General features: G+C 36.1%; 1 protein-coding gene across 2 annotated transcripts; it reads left to right on the plus strand.

Annotated features, from left to right (window-relative positions):
* The first annotated feature begins 1672 nt into the window (after positions 1-1672).
* LOC114396560 (zinc transporter 11-like) lies at positions 1673-4560 on the plus strand. Of its 2 annotated transcripts, none has more exons than XM_028358605.1 (3): positions 1673-2285; positions 3340-3356; positions 3513-4560. In XM_028358605.1, exons 1-3 carry the CDS (start codon positions 1796-1798, stop codon positions 4047-4049), a joined length of 1044 nt encoding a protein of 347 aa, XP_028214406.1. In that variant the 5' UTR covers positions 1673-1795; the 3' UTR covers positions 4050-4560. The 2 variants fall into 2 exon arrangements, with proteins under 2 accessions (XP_028214406.1, XP_028214405.1); XM_028358604.1 differs by having other exon boundaries at positions 1676-2285; positions 3340-3395.
* The last annotated feature ends 13352 nt before the right edge of the window (positions 4561-17912 follow it).

Here is a 17912-nt window from a genome sequence, read left to right on the forward strand (position 1 = left end):
AAGAGATTGATCACCAAAAAAAATCCTAGAAAAGATTTTTGGTACTTTCCCAATAAAAATCCAAACAGGCTGTTAATCTCTCAACTTATTCTCTGTTTCTATATATTATGTTAAATTTCCCATCGATTAATTATTTCCAAATATCGAAGCGAAAAAAATTATTTCCTGTTACAATCCGTACTTAACGTTAAAGATTCAAATGAAAGACCCGTGACAGATTTTTTTTTTTGTTTGCAGTACGGGTCAAACTTTGCAGTACACGCGCTTTTTTTTTTCTCCAATTCGATTGGAATTAGCAACACCTTCCAGCACGAAAAATTATTGTTGAAAGCTAAGGTCCATGTATATATTTAATGAGAAGCAGTAATAAAAAGAATAAATTATATAAGTACCGATTATTTTATTGAAAAAATGATTTTTAATATATTTTTTTGAATAATCTTTTTATTGGTTAAAGTTTATTAAAAATAAAAAAAAATTATATGAGTGAATTATATTAAAAGTAAAAAAAATTTGTGAGTCTCTCACATCATTTTAATGATTATTTTTTAATTTAATAAATCTTAATTAATTAAATAAACTGAGAAAATGTATTTGAAGAAATGCTAATATGTTCCTAATATTTTTGATAAAAAATTATATTACTATCCAATTATAAATTAAAAAACTCAAATATATAGATTTTTTTATTATAATAATCATAAAAATCATATTAAAATAAATTTTATAATTATTATTACTAGTATATATATGATTAATATTCCAATTGATAATAAATGACACCACTCTTATGAAAATCACCAAATTAATTAATATGATTGAAATATTAAGTCAATCCATTATAAGTTGGCGGGTAATGAACTTATTTATATATATATATATATTAAAAAGTTAAAATATATAATATATTTAATAAAATATGATCAATTTATATTTTATATTTTAAAATTAAATTTATTATCATGGTAAAACTATAAATATTATATAAAAATTTATTATTATAAATTATTTTGTAGATATTATCATTAAATAATTAAAAAAACTCTCATTTTTCTAATTAAATACAAAATTTATCGTATAACAACAAATAAATTTGATAAAAATATTTAAAATATATAAATATTACACCACATAATTAATATGATAATAATTAGTTATTATATATTATTATTAAAATAAAAAAATAATATTATAGAAATAAATTATATGACATTCAATAATTAATTATAACATGTTATATGAGTTAAAAAAAAATTCTTGATTGAGTCAAATCAAGACAAGATTGGATCATTGAGTTTCATAAAATGATTAACTATTAATAATTTAACATTTATATTTCTGCTCCCACATCTTAACGGACTGTCTTGGACACAAGATTCTAGTACAACCAATCGGGTGGATTTGATTTGAATAAGTATGATGCTAACACTAGTTTAAAAAGGCTAAAAATAAAAATGTTTATCAGGTAGTTTCAAATTATTTCAACTTAATTAAATATTTTCCATTCAAGTTTTGGATAAGTTTTACATTTATGGTACTCATTTATAATTATATATGATATGATGGTGAGCATGATTATTACTCCAACAATTGAACGTAGTACAAAACCTGTCTCTCTCACGTGTGTAGTACAAAACAAACTTCCGAAGCTTATCACCAAACCTAACAACGGTCCCCTCCCAAACCCTCTTCCCTCTCTCCCTACCCAAAAGACTCTAAGACCATTCACATTCATTCTATAACCTTCACTTCTTTTCTTCTCACTTCTCACATTACCATATTCCAATAAAAAAAAATGTCACCTTCTTTTCGCACATCCCTCTTCCTCTTCACACTCTCCCTTCTCTTCTTCTTCTCCCTCTCCGTCTCCGCCCACAGCGGCCACCTCGACGACGACGACGACGACGACGCGGACGCCGGAGGCGACGCCACCCCCAACCTCCGTGCTCGGTCCTTGATTCTCGCAAAGGTGTGGTGTTTGATCGTTATTTTTTTTGCTACTTTTGTATCGGGCGTTTCCCCCTACATTCTGAAATGGAACGAGGGGTTCTTAGTTCTGGGGACCCAGTTTGCTGGAGGAGTGTTTCTGGGAACTGCAATGATGCATTTTCTCAGCGACGCTAATGAAACCTTCGGGGACTTAACTCGCAAGGAGTACCCCTTCGCGTTCATGCTCGCGTGTGCAGGGTACTTGATGACCCTGCTCGCTGATGCTGTCATTTCCTCGGTTTTGAAGAATACGGGGCGTGACCAACCGCGTGATGCTGAGGATGTCCAAGTTCAAGGTATCTGTTTTTACTCATTGGTTGCTATGCATTTCAGTTGGTACTATATATATATACAAATGCTAATCGGGGCATTGGTTAAAAAATTAAATGGAGAAAGATTTTTATTGGAATGTTCAAAATTTTACTATTCATAACTTTTTTTTATACTATTCATGACTCTTTTTTTTATGATCTCCTATGATTTCTACAACAATTATTTCTTCCTTTTAGTATTATTCTCTGGTTAGTCCTAACAAGCAAAATAGTTTTTTTAATGTTAAGAAGTCAGTTCTTATATATAAGAACTACCATTGGAGATGACTTTAAGGTGAAGGAATAGTGCTTTAGTAGGAATATTTTACAAGAGGATTAGTGCAATTTGGTGGTAATTTATGTAAAAAAGTGTGTATTAACAATCAGTATTGCTGAGGTGAAATTCCGATCATGATAACAGAACAAAATGAAAAGGGCCAAAGGGCGCTTGCATTCAAGTTTTGTCCTATTTTTTTGTCCCCTGTTTTTGAGCTGTGTTTTTCGATTACAGTTTTGCTGGTGGGGTGAATGAATAATGATTCTGCGTATAGACTTGGGTTTTTATTCAAGACTGTAGTAGTTTCGTTTTTTGTCGAATGGTGAATTCTGTAAGCTGATTGTTTGCTGGGAGCATTGCCATGTCTTCTGATCATGTAATTCAATTTGATTTTGAAAATCTCTGTCTTGTCCTTTGAACTGTGTTGTCTCGTGTTGGGATAAGATAATTTAATTTAAAGTTTGGTGGTGCATGATTCAGATTACAAATTACCATTACGTTACACAGAATTTTACAGAGTGTATCTAAATTTATATCATCATGTCAAGTACTTGAGCTAAAAGTGTGATTAACCTCTTAGACTCTTTTAAGTTATTCATCCACCTTTTAATATATAAAGAAACTAAAATTAAAAAGAAAATCACCAGTTGCTTTACAATTAAGTCAGAGGACATCAATTTAACAAAGATGAAATTATTTTGAATATCCTTAGGTTCACCTTGTCTAAAGGACTACTTTCTATTCTTTTGGTTTGCATTGCAGGGGATGATGTGAGCAAAGTAAGTAACAACAGTGTTAGATCTCAGTCACAACACCGGGTTAGATTTCATGGTTTTATATCAGTCAAAATGGGTTCTTAAATTTTTCTGGGATACTTCATTTTAGGCTTGCCATTACATGTTTGGTACTAGTTTTTTGTTTTTCTGTGTTAACAGAGCCATTCTATTTCTAGCTCTGATCATCATCACTTAGCAAACCCTGCACTTGGATCTGTCCGTTCGCTTGGAGACACCATTTTATTGATTGTTGCCCTTTGTGCACATTCTGTGTTTGAGGGCTTAGCAATTGGAGTTGCTGAGACCAAAGCAAATGCATGGAAAGCCTTATGGACAATCTGTCTGCACAAGATATTTGCAGCCATTGCCATGGGAATTGCTCTCCTCAGAATGATTCCTAACCGTCCCCTTGTGTCGTGTGCAGCCTATGCTTTTGCTTTTGCCATCTCGAGTCCAATTGGTGTGGCCATTGGAATTATATTGGATGCCACAACTCAGGGTCATGTGGCGGATTGGATCTTTGCCATATCAATGGGTCTGGCTTGTGGAGTATTTATCTATGTATCAGTAAACCATCTGTTGGCAAAAGGGTACATGCCCCACATACCAACAAAGGTTGACTCAGCCTATTTCAAGTTTCTTGCCGTGTTGTTGGGTGTGGGAGTGATAGCGGTTGTGATGATTTGGGACACCTAAGGTTGTTCCAAGATAACTTCTCTTTACAGCATTTGCAGAATCTTTTTCTTTTTCTTTTTTTTTATCTTTTTGATAATGAATACGTACATTACAGAAAAAGTTGTGGTAGTTCCTAGGTCAGATTTGGTATTTGGATATTCTTGTCAGAAATGATTTCGTCAATCATTTATAAGGTAGAAAAGATGACAGAAATTTGCCTCAAATGATAGAAAAGATGAGCATGTATTGAGAATTAAGAGGACTTATAAAAGTCTTGGGAAGAAGGGTAGTTCACATGGAGGGTAGCCTAAATCATTATAGGCAAAGGGGAACGGAGAAGAAATATATACAAAGCTATAGAAATGAATTTATAGATCAATAGTTTGTCTGTAGACATGATTTATAATAGAAGCTATGCTGTTATTTAATTCATGTAGCCTATACCACCTTGTGGGGAAAAAGGTTGGTTGGTGGTGGTGTGTATACTTTATTGATTGAATAATTATTATGAGTTTTGTTCGTAATACAGACATATGGATTTGTTTACGAAAATGATAGTTCAAGGTTGTTCATTTAAAAAAAAAAACAGTGGACATTGTCAACAGAGAAAGAAAAGAGGGAAGAAAAAACTACAAAGTGTGCTCCATATTGCTGCTGTTTCTTTTCAATTTAAGCAATAACCAATTACCTGAATTTGGAAATAGAAATGAGGAGGTAGATGCAGTAGACAAGTTTTAATAATGCTTTTGCTTCAGCATTATCATTATCCATGAATAACAGCATACTTTTCTATTAAGCTTGGAAGTCCTAGCTCCACATTATGTGCCATGTATGTTTCTTCTATGTAACTGCATAATTTGGATTCTTGAAAAGTACATGAATAGTGGTTGGAAGTTTGAACTTGGAAAATTGAAATTATTATGAACGGCAGAATCACATTGGTAACTGTCTTATAATAACAGATTTATACTCTTGAAGTACAGCTATTTTCTTACAATTTAAGGAATTTACACCTGTTCTATTATTACTAATGCAACTCATGCATTTTTAAAAGTTAGTAATTCGTAGTGTTTACTCTTATCATGATCTTGCAACAGCTGTCTGAACATGTGGACGATCTTAACATGCCCCGAAGTACTTGAAACTTTGTTCTCAAGCAATATGCCTAACACAAGCAAGAAAATACCCTTAATTAAGAAAGTTAAATTGACTGATATGTTTTCTACACTAGTTTGTTTTGTGGAGGTATCAAAATGCCATAACCATCATATCTCCAAAACAGAACGCACTTCCCTAAACATCAAAATGCATACTTGGATTAAGTTTTACAAATCTAAGTTTCAGTGAATTTCAATTTGCAAACCGATAGTGCATAAGTAACTTATATAATGCTTTCGATTAAAACTTGATTTCAAGCCAAATTTAAGTGTGCAAATATACTTTCAAATTCTAAGCCGCAAAAAATGAAAAATAAAAAAAATGGGCTTGTCCCTCTTGCTCTTGTAGGCTTTTTAAGTTACAACACAGGATCTTAGGGAGTTGCTACGTGCACCCAGCATTATTGCTGGGGCACCCAGCAAACAGTGAAGTGGCAAAATTGCCCTTCAATAATTCTTCTTCCGGAAGAAGTATTTCCGTAAACTTTTCGGAACAAGCTTTTCCGGAAAGTTTCCGGAAAAAGACTTCTTCCGGAAAAAGAATTTGGGAATTCCGGAAGTACACACAAACTTCGTCCGGAAGATCGTCATCCGGAAACTTCCGGAAGAAGGTTCTTCCGGAAACTTCCGGAAGAACCTTCTTCCGGAAGTTTCCAGAAGAAACTTCTTCCGGAACTGAACTTTTTTTAAAAAAAAATTATTTGATAATATAATTTACTTTTAATGGATAAACTAAATTATAAAATAATTAATATTATTATACATAAATAATTAAATAATTAGTGAACGTATGTAACGAAATAAGAATTTTCATTTTATAATAATAAGTAAAAATAAAATAATATTTAATGCGTATGTAATGACGATTTTGCCCTTGTGTAATTTTCTTTAAATTAACGCGTAAACGCTTCTTTCTACTGCGCTTTCGCTTTCTTCGCTTCTTTTTACTGCCTTTCGCTTTCTTCTGCTTTGTTTCTTCCGGTTGCTTTGTTTCTTCCGGTTGCGCTTTTGCTATTTTGGTGGTGGTCCCGTGAAGTATTTAGAGATTCGGTGGTCCCGTGTTCGGTATTTGAAGTTTTGTTAGTGGTTGTTCTTCCTATTCTGTCGGAGGTACGCTTTTATGGGTATTTTTTTTCTTTTCCGGCTACTTTTTACAGAAGAAAAGTAGTAAAAAAATGTGTATCCGGAAGAAATTTTAGGCACTGAGGCCTTTTCCGGATGAAGTGTTGCCGGAAAACACTTCCGGAAGACCTTCTTCCGGAAGTTACTGAGGCCCATTCCGGAAGAAGTGGTTCCGGAAATGTTTTCAGGTCTTCCGGAAGTCACTGAGGCCCATTCCGGAAGAAGTGCTTCCGGAAGACACTTCCGGAACCACTTCTTCCGGAATAGGCCTCAGTAACTTCCGGAAGAAGGTCTTCCGGAATGTTAAATTATTAGCATTTTTTTTTATTTCTGTTTTATAATTTATATATATATATATATATTTGTTTAATAATGGATTATTTGTTTAATTAGGTATAATGGTATATATTGTGGACATTAAAATTTATAACAATAAAATTCATTTAATAATTTTTTTGTTTTATAATGATATATATATATATATATATATATATATATATATATATATATATATATATATTTCTGTTTTATAATTTTTTGTATTTCTGTTTTATATATGTTGTGGATAATTTAATTAGGTATAATGGTATAATATTAAATGATTTAGGTAACTTAAATGTATAATGGTACAAAAATGTTTTATTAGTTGTTTATTATAGTGATAAGTTTAGTTTAAGTAAATAATGTAGTTATAAATTTAGAATATAGTGATAATTTTAATATAGTCGTGTATGATGCATATGTCCTATTAATATGTTTGTTATTTAAGGTGTAGTAAATTTTTGGATGTGGTTATATGATAATTTGAATGTACTTGTGTATGATGCATATGTCCTTAAGATGGACGAAGATCAATGGAGGTATGACTTTGCGATGTCACAAGAAGTTCATATGGATTATGATTATGATAATCAAGAAGAATGTGGAGTGAATGAACCACATGTCGATTGTTCAAATGCTTTTAATACATCTCAGGTAATCATAGATAATTTGAGTCATTGGTTGAATTGATGGTTTGTATGAAAATTAATGTGTTAGGGTTGCGTTGTAGGTATTCGCTACTCGAGATGATGTTTTGCAATGGGCTCGAACAGTTGCCCATGAAAATGGATTTGTTGCAGTAATTATGAGATCTGACACAGAGACCGGTAGCAGAGGAAGAAGTTCATTTGTGTTAATTGGGTGTGAAAGGAGTAGTACGTACAAGTGTAGAAATAAAGAATTCGTTAGAAAAGACACCGGGAGTAGGAAATGTGGTTGTCCCTTCAGGCTTCGTGGGAAACCAGTGCGTGGAGGGGAAGGTTGGATGGTGAAGTTGATCTGTGGGATTCATAATCATGAATTGGCGAAGTCCTTAGTTGGACATCCATACGCCGGGCGATTGACTAAGGAAGAAAAGAAAATTATTGCTGATATGACAAAGTCGATGGTGAAACCGAAAAACATCTTGCTAACGTTGAAGGAACACAATGCCGACAGTTACACCATGATAAAGCAAATTTACAATGCAAGAAGTGCATATCGTTCTTCAATAAGAGGAGCTGATACCGAAATGCAGCATCTGATGAAGCTTCTCGAACGTGATCAATACATTCATTGGCATAGATTGAAGGATGAAGTTGTGGTGCGTGATCTGTTTTGGTGTCACCCAGATGCAGTAAAGTTATGCAATGCATGTCATCTGGTGTTTTTTATAGACAGTACCTACAAAACAAACAGGTACAGACTCCCACTACTTGACTTTGTTGGAGTGACACCAACGGCGATGACATTCTCTGCTGGGTTTGCATATCTGGAGGCTGAGCGTGTTAATAATATTGTATGGGCTTTGGAACGATTTCGAGGCCTATTTTTAAGACACGATCGCCTCCCTCTTGTTATTGTCATTGACAGAGACCTAGCACTGATGAATGCAGTGAAAACTGTGTTTCCCGAGTCTACTAATTTGTTGTGCAAGTTTCATATCGATAAGAATGTGAAGGCGAAGTGCAAATCTTTAATCGGGGAAAAAAATGCGTGGGACTATGTAATGGATAACTGGGGTACTTTGGTTGATTGTCCGTCCGAATACGAGTTCCATGAGTCATATCAGAAGTTTCAAGTTGCTTGTTCGCCTTGGCCGATGTTCGTTGACTATGTTAACGACACATGGATTATCCCCCACAAGGAAAAATTTATTACAGCATGGACGAATAAGGTCATGCACCTAGGCAACACAACAACAAACAGGTATTAACAACTGATTTTATTTGTTAGTAACGATTAATATTAAATGGTATTTAATTGTTGTATATTTTCATGTTTGTTGTGTATTTTAAATGTAGGGTTGAATCAGCTCATTGGGCTCTCAAAAGAGTACTACAAAATAGCGTTGGAGACCTATGTAGTGTTTGGGATGCCATGAACAACATGATCACGTTGCAACACGTCGAAATTAAAGCATCCTTTGAAACCAGTACGCATGTGGTTAGCCATGTATATAAAAAAACCTTATACAAGAGGCTTCTTGGGATGGTTTCGAGGGATGCTTTAAATCAGATTGCTTCTGAGATTGACCGTTTACGTTATCTCGGCAACAATCTCTCTTCTTGTGGTTGTGTGATGAGAAGCACGCACGGGCTTCCTTGTGCATGTGAACTTTCTAGGTATACTGCTAGCAGCATCCCATTGGAGTCAGTCCATCTTTTTTGGAGGAGACTTTGCTTTTCAGACCAAGGGTTATGTGAGACGGAAGTCACCATCAAGGAAGAAATAGAGGTCATATCTAAAAGGTTTGATGAACTTGATGTGGCTGGCAAAGTAAATCTGAAGAGTAAACTTCGAGAAATCGCATACCCTGATCATAACTCTATGTGCCCTCCTCCATCAAAGGTGAACACTAAAGGTGCACCGAAGAAACCGATGAAAAGAAGTCAAACATCCACAAAGCGTGATCCGTCTTACTGGGAGTATGTTGATGCTTTTCATTCTGTTCAAAGCAGCAACTCTCCAGTGAAACGAAGTGCATCATGTTCTCAACCGCGTCAGCCAACAAGGATCATCCCGATGTTGGATCAATTTGCGTCATTCTTTCAAGGTTTCATTCGTGACGTTGTGGATGTGAAAGCGGACGGTAACTGTGGATATCGGTCCATTGGCGCTTTATTAGGTATGGGGGAAGATTCGTGGCCGTTAGTGCGTAATGAATTGCTTAAAGAACTTGGCAGGTGGTCGCATGAGTACATGAACCTCTTCGGTGGCACAGAGAGATTTGAACAATTAAAGTTGTCCCTACTTGTTGATGGATTTTCAAAGGTATGTTTTTAGGTTAATTTTTTTTAATAACAATGTTTAAATTACTTACATGTGTATGTTTGGTTCATTCAGGTTAGTGTGGACAAGTGGATGGATATAACAGACATGGGATATGTGATTGCTTCACGGTATAACGTAATCCTTGTATCGTTGTCACAACAACAAAGCATGACATTTTTCCCTCTTAGAAGTCAACCACCACCTGACTCTTCTGGCCACCGCATCATATGTGTCGGTCACGTGTTTGGAAATAATTTTGTTCAGGTACATTGAATATAGTTAGTGTAACAATTATGCAATGACTTCGCTTGTTCGTTTGGCACGGTCAGCGCATGATATAATGTTTGTTCATGTACAACAGGTTTATTTGAAAGACCATTGTCCGTTGCCTCCCCCAGCGCTGTTGTGGTCAACCAATTGTTATTCTCAGGCAAAGCAATGGGCAATTCCATATATTAATAGAATGCAGGAATACACAAGCTTGATGTCATTCAAAACACACTATGTAGACCTAAATGAAGACTAAACATTCATTGTTTATTTATTTGTATTCATTATGCGATATAATTCGTTGTAACCCGTCACTAACCAATTAATATTATCAACTACTCGTTTGGTTAAGCAAGGAAATTGTTGGTCCAACAAAAATCATTTACGCGTACAGCATACATCATTGTCATAATTGACAACACATAATGACATGCATGCGTATTACAGTTTGAGCGTGACAACACATTGGTTGACTTCAGTACACATTTTGAAACTAGCAGTCGCTCGACAACACATTGGTTGACTTGACTACACATTAGCGACAACACATTGGCTGACTTGACTACACATTTACGCGTGTCTATTTTTTTGTAAACAAAGTTAAACAAAGGCTCGGTCACAACCATCTATATATATGGCAGACTAGGCTACTAAATCACACATTATCTTGCTTTCAAATAATCTCCCAACTGATACACAAACTATGGCATTTCTAGGAGAAACTAGCAGTCAGACGATTGTCAACTCAAGGTTGGCTTTCATTTATCCAAATGGATCGATTATTCACAATGATACTGGGGTTTACTTCCAAACTTCAACTCCGGTGCCCATTCGAGTACCAAATAGGTGTGATTTTGCAAGCCTAAAAACCAGAATACACAATACCCTTCAGCTATCCGACAAACAATTTTTGGATGAAATTCACTACCGGAAGCCATTCACCGATACAGGTAACCAAATTCGCTTTGAGTGTATCAAATTGATAAATGATGACGATGTCAACACAATGTTAATGTGTAATGATCAATTTTGTTGTGTTGGTCCGATTGAGTTATTATGCACCGTTGGAAGAACACCAGATGGAATAATAAACTTACTTGAACGCACTATGCCTCGTATTCATGACGCGATCCTGTATTACAACGGCAAATGGAACATGCCACCGCAAAACAAATTTGTTGGTTGCGCGTTCACAGGAAAAAATCCTAAGAAATTTCAAATTCCTTCAACATGTACCATCGATGAACTGAAGAATTTAATCAAGCAAGTTGCACCTAAAGGGATTCCCCCTCTTGGAATTCACGAATCACAAACGGTAAGACGATTGTTTTTCCGCCAACCAGCTCGGTTTGAGTATTCAAATACGGTTATAAAATATGAAATAAATGAGCTGATCACCAACGAAGAACTGCTGAAGGTGTTAGTACAATCTAACTACTGGAAAAAATATGGATCAATAGAAATTTTAGCTGTCTTTACTAAATATGTTGAAGACGAGGTCAGTGGGACGTCGCTAAACAACTGAATGTCATGTTTAATTTTTTGTTTTTTTGTTGATGTAACCTTTATATATTTACGACGTGTTTAATTCCCATAATAAAGTTGAATGCGTTGTTTCAGTGGTCCAAAAATTTAATTGTTAAAAGGGTTCATTTCGTAGTTTTTTGGATTTTGAGGCTTTGTTTTGACGTGTTAGTTGACGGAACTGGGGAACGGGACTATTTTTTTTGGATTCTTTGACGTCCAAACATGAGAAATGGCCGCCCTCCATTGTCTCAGGGCACAGGCACACCCACGGAAAAAAATCCCAAACATGGGTACTTGAACATGGAAAAAGGGTTCATTTCCTATTTTTTTGGATTTTGAGGCTTTGTTTTGACGTGTTAGTTGACGGAACCATGGAACGAGACTATTTTTTTTGGATTCTTTGATGTCCAAACATGAGAAATGGCCGCCCTCCATTGTCTCAGGGCACAGGCACACCCACGGAAAAAAATCTCAAACATGGGTACTTGAACATGGAAAAAGGGTTCATTTCCTATTTTTTTGGATTTTGAGGCTTTGTTTTGACGTGTTAGTTGACGGAACCATGGAACGGGACTATTTTTTTTGGATTCTTTGATGTCCAAACATGAGAAATGGCCGCCCTCCGTTGTCTCAGGGCACTGGCACACCCACGCAAAAAAATCCCAAACATGGGTACTTGAACATGGAAAAAGGGTTCATTTCCTATTTTTTTGGATTTTGAGGCTTTGTTTTGACGTGTTAGTTGACGGAACCATGGAACGGGACTATTTTTTTTGGATTCTTTGATGTCCAAACATGAGAAATGGCCGCCCTCCATTGTCTCAGGGCACAGGCACACCCACGGAAAAAAATCCCAAACATGGGTACTTGAACATGGAAAAAGGGTTCATTTCCTATTTTTTTGGATTTTGAGGCTTTGTTTTGACGTGTTAGTTGACGGAACCATGGAACGGGACTATTATTTTTGGATTCTTTGATGTCCAAACATGAGAAATGGCCGCCCTCCATTGTCTCAGGGCACAGACACACCCACGCAAAAAAATCCCAAACATGGGTACTTGAACATGGAAAAAGGGTTCATTTCCTATTTTTTTGGATTTTGAGGCTTTGTTTTGACGTGTTAGTTGACGGAACCATGGAACGAGACTATTTTTTTTGGATTCTTTGATGTCCAAACATGAGAAATGGCCGCCCTCCATTGTCTCAGGGCACAGGCACACCCACGGAAAAAAATCCCAAACATGGGTACTTGAACATGGAAAAAGGGTTAATTTCCTATTTTTTTGGATTTTGAGGCTTTGTTTTGACGTGTTAGTTGACAGAACCATGGAACGGGACTATTTTTTTTGGATTCTTTGATGTCCAAACATGAGAAATGGCCGCCCTCCATTGTCTCAGGGCACAGACACACCCACGCAAAAAAATCCCAAACATGGGTACTTGAACATGGAAAAAGGGTTCATTTCCTATTTTTTTGGATTTTGAGGCTTTGTTTTGACGTGTTAGTTGACGGAACCATGGAACGGGACTATTTTTTTTGGATTCTTTGACGTCCAAACATGAGAAATGGCCGCCCTCCATTGTCTCAGGGCACAGACACACCCACGCAAAAAAATCCCAAACATGGGTACTTGAACATGGAAAAAAGATTCATTTATGTAATTCTTACAAACAAAACTCATGATTTTAAAAACTTATGTTTTTTATGTAATTCTTACAAACATGGAAAAAGGGTTCATTTATGTAATTCTTACAAACATGGGTACTTGAACATGGAAAAAGGGTTCACTTATGAATTATTAATCATTTTAAAAACTTTTATTTTTTATGTAATTCTGACAAACAAAACTCATGATTCTAGGTTCCCTTTTTTTAAAAATAAATTTAAAACAACCGTAAACTTCGCTTAAGGACCACAAACAATCGGAATAACAAACTATATTATAAAATAATAAACTGTGCAAAACACGTCAACTATATTAAACAAAAACTGTAATAATTACAAATATTCATGTCAACTACAACACAACAAAATAAATACAATGATCAATGGTCCGTGCGGCGTCTCTGACGAGCCCTGACCGTCCCATCAGCACTGGGTCCCCCTCTCGCGATCGTCAGGCAGTCCTGCATAATGTCATATAACTCTGTGCCTGCAGTGACTATCCTAAGGTTGAGCACACGCTCCAACCTCTGTGCAATCGCCTCATATCCCTCGTAATCATCCTGTCAAAGTCAGTAAAAACATTTATTATGAAATTCAAAATAAATAACAACTCATAAAACATTAAACGCGCAAATAATCTTACCACATATGGAGGGGGGTCAAATGCCACTGGAACCTGGGGGCTGGGCGGCTGTATGTAGTCCTCAGGGTCTGCAGCTGGTGCATCCCTCTGCTGGTCAGCTGCCTGGGTCAGTGTCATGAAAGGGTGAGATATGCGGAAAAACCACTCAATGTAATCCGCAGATACCTGCCCAGGCACTAGACAAGGCTGACCCGCAGGTAGTAAGTGATCCGCAAACTCCATCCACCTGTCATCTATCTGATCCTGTGACAATCGTGCACTAACAGGCGGCGGAGGGATGCTCTGGATGTAACCGAACTGACGTACCACCCTCTCCGGTCGAACTGTGACGATCATAGGACCCCATCTGAGCTGACCCTGGAACGATGAAATCTCCTGAAACGCCCTAACACCCCGATGCTCCGTGTACGGCAACCAGGACACATCTGTGAATGTCAACAACGTGCCCTGTAGGGTGCTCCTGTGATGCCCTTCATGTGCGCCTTCGACGTCAACCACCGGGAAGCACGTGGGGACGTCTCCTGGTATGTATCGTCAGTTACGCACTGATGCACACTAGGGAAGTGCTCATAGATCCAGCACTACACAATAATTGAGGTTAACATAACATAAAAACATGTTTAAATCATAATCGAACCTAACATATTAATAAACACAAAATTTACCTGAAGTAACGTCAAGTACCCCGCAAGCTGTTGGGTGGTGGTCCTACAAGCCTCATCTAACTGGTCATACATATGAACCAGCGCGGCAACCCCCCAAGCGTAACCACCACTATGAGCGAGGTCCCGGAAAGCGTCAAGGTGGACCACATGCACGTATGTTGCACTCTTATTAGCAAAAAGAGTGCAACCGACAAGGTGCAGCAGATAAGCGCGAGCTGCGACAATCCACCGCCGGGCCTGACATCTGGTCTCATAAATGTCACGAACCCATCCTAATCGTACATATGCTCCACGTGTGAGTGCTGTCTCGGCTCTGGCCTCCTCCGCAGACACTTCCAGCAACTCCGTGAGCAAGAACCTGGCCTCCTCCGTAGAAAGAGCGTGGAAACTGTGCAAGGCGCCAGTGATGGCAAATGTAGAATGGACGACACATCATCCAATGTGATCGTCAGCTCTCCTACTGGAAGGTGGAAGGTGCTAGTCTCACTGTGCCACCTCTCCACAAATGCGGATATAAGTCCAGGATCGCCAGTAATAACTGAACAATCTATCAGTGGACTTAATCCTGTGGCAGCCACCAGGCCTTCAATCTCAGGCACTGGCCTCCCAATCAGTGTCACCTTCCTCCCATGTGACACTAACTTCAAATCAGGACGTTCCTGATTTGAAGTACAAATTATACAATTATTAAAAAAAAATTTATCATAAACAAATAAATAAACAATGACAAATAATTAACAAATTAAAATACCTGTCCACTCCACACGGCATGTGCAACATGCTCGGCAAATGATGTGAGCACTGACGGGTCACGTGGACCACCAGGGAATCCCTCTGCAGCATCATCACCATCTGACCCCTCACCACTATCAGCACCCTGTGCGTCCGCACGCATCTCAGGTGCCTCCGTAGGCTGCTCAGGGACATCATCAGTCATATCAGCGACGTCCTCAGCCATATCACGTCCCTCTGTAGTCATCTGATGAACGCGTAGCCTACGGGCTGAGGCAGTAGGCCTACGCCTCTCGGGAACATCGCCAGCATCCTCGTCAGCAGCTCTATCTCTGCCTACAACTCTACCTATGGCACGACCTAAACCTCGTGTTCTGGCCATGATCTGTAAATCATGTCGAACACGTATTTTTTTCGGTCAAAATATACACAATTTTCTTTATAAAAAATCAACTTTATTTATAAACAAATAAGACTAACTTAAATCAAATTATTTTCACACATACACGACCTAATTTTTTTTAAAAAAATTAAACAACTTCATTTATATAAAAAAAAAAACAACTAATGTAAAAAAAATTATTAATAAACATGCACAACTTAATTTTTTTTATAAAAATTAAACAACTTCATTTATAAAAAAAAACACAACTAATGTAAAAAAAATTAATTAGTAAACATCCAACTCTTAATTTAAAAAAAAAAATAAGAAACTTCATTTCTAAAAAAAAACACAACTAAATTACTTAGTAAACATCCACAAGTTAATTTTTTTAAAAAAAAAATAAACAACTTCATTTATAAAAATAAAACACAACTAATATAAAAATAATTCATTACTAAACATCCACAACTTAATTTTTAAAAAAAATTAAACAACTAATGTAAAAAAAATTATTTAGTAAACATCCACAATTTTTTTAGTAAATAAAATACTTCATTTATAATAAAATAAACTAATTAATTATAAAAAATTAGTATTTTTATAAAACTTCCAAAACACACAACTTTAATTATAAAAATAGACAACTTCATTTTTAAAGAAAAAACACTAATTTAAAAAAATAAACAATAAACAAAAACAAACACAACTACTTTTATAAAAAAAAATTAATTTACAAATTAATATTTAGTAAAAATACACAATTTAAATTATAAAAAAAATATGACATCAAAAACCTAAACTTCATTTTACATAAAATCTAAAAAACAAAATAACCAAAATAAATAAAATAATTCATTTAAAAAAAATAAAAACAATTTCTGTTTAAAAAAATTTATAAAAAAAAACACAAAAAAAACAAAAAAACCACTTCCGGAAGAAGTGGTTCTTCCGGAAACATTCCGGAAGAAGGGGTTCTTCCGGAAAGGTCTTCCAAAAATTTGAAAGTTCTTCCGGAAGAGTGCGTCTTCCGGAATTCTTCCGGATGAACCACTTCTTCCGGAAAGTTCTCGGAAGAGTTTTTCCGGGAGTCTTCCGGAAGAAGGGTTCTTCCGAAAGACGTTTGGTTACTTCCGGAAGAACACTTCTTCCGGAAACTTTCCGGAAAATGTTCTTCCGGAACTTCCGGAAGAACCCCTAACGGGTCTTCCGGAAGACTTCTCCGTCAGCCTTTTCCGCCATTTTTTCTGGCGTACTCTCGTCTTCTCCCCTCTCGTCTTCTACCCTAAGGTTCCATTGCTATGCTAAGGTTCCATTGTTATGCTAAGGTTCCATTGCTATGCTAACAGTGATGCACATTACAAGCTAAGGGTAAGGGGAACTAACCTGTTCGCGGAGAAGAAGAAGAAAGCCTTGGCGCGCCTCGTGGAGAAGAAGCTTCACGGAGAAGAGAAGAAGAAGCAGGTTCCGGGAGAAGAAGCTGTTCCGGGAGAGAAGAAGAAGCTGTGTTCCGGGAGAGAAGAAGAATCTGTGTTCCGGGAGAGAAGAAGAATTTGTTCGAAAAAAAGTCTTCCGGAAATTACATTTGCGTTTTTTATAATTTTATTTTAAAGGGCAAAATGATACTTTCAATAAGTTGTTGGGTGCACCAGCAATATTGCTGGGTGCACCTAGCAACTCCCAGGATCTTATGGTGCAGTAATTTTAGAACCAACAATTCCTATCCAATTTTTCACATCTATCTTTTGTATTCAGGATGCGCCACAAAAATGAGAAGAAAAACAAAAAGAAAATGGGCATGCCCCCCTTTCCACTTGTAGGATCTTATCCAGTGTTACGTAGAGGTAGCTAGGTGTTGCATAAACGCCTTAATTATTTTTGTCAAAATATTAATGATAGTAAGAGATCTTATAATGTAAAATAAGCGTAAGAAAAATTATGTTATCGCATAGAATTTTTATGATACTGGTGAATTTGGTTTGGTGGTGGTATTTAAAATATGCTTTATTAGGATTTCTAACTTGTTGGGATAGTTTTACTTAAATTGTGCATTTTTAACTTTTCTGTTTTCATTATATCTAAACTTGCTTGTCACAAACTTTTCCATCACTACATGTAACATTGCTCTATTAGTAATAGGTTGAGTGCTTGGAAAATTTCTTCAATTCATATATGGCATGACTTATTTTTATGAATCATATTGTTGTTTTAGGCTTGATTATATTTTTAATTCTTTAAATTTAGAATCTATATTTTTTAATCTCCAAATAAAAATTTGTATTTTTCTGATCCTTAAATTTACAAAAGATTTTTTTAGTCTCTTTTATCTGATTTTTGCCTGTTCAAAAGCACAATTTATTACAATATTTTTAATGCAACAAAGACTTAAAAAAATTGCAAATTCGAGAAACTGAAAAATAAGAATT

Source organism: Glycine soja, chromosome 18 (genome assembly GCF_004193775.1).
Source record: "Glycine soja cultivar W05 chromosome 18, ASM419377v2, whole genome shotgun sequence".
In the NCBI taxonomy this organism is placed as follows: domain Eukaryota; kingdom Viridiplantae; phylum Streptophyta; class Magnoliopsida; order Fabales; family Fabaceae; genus Glycine; species Glycine soja.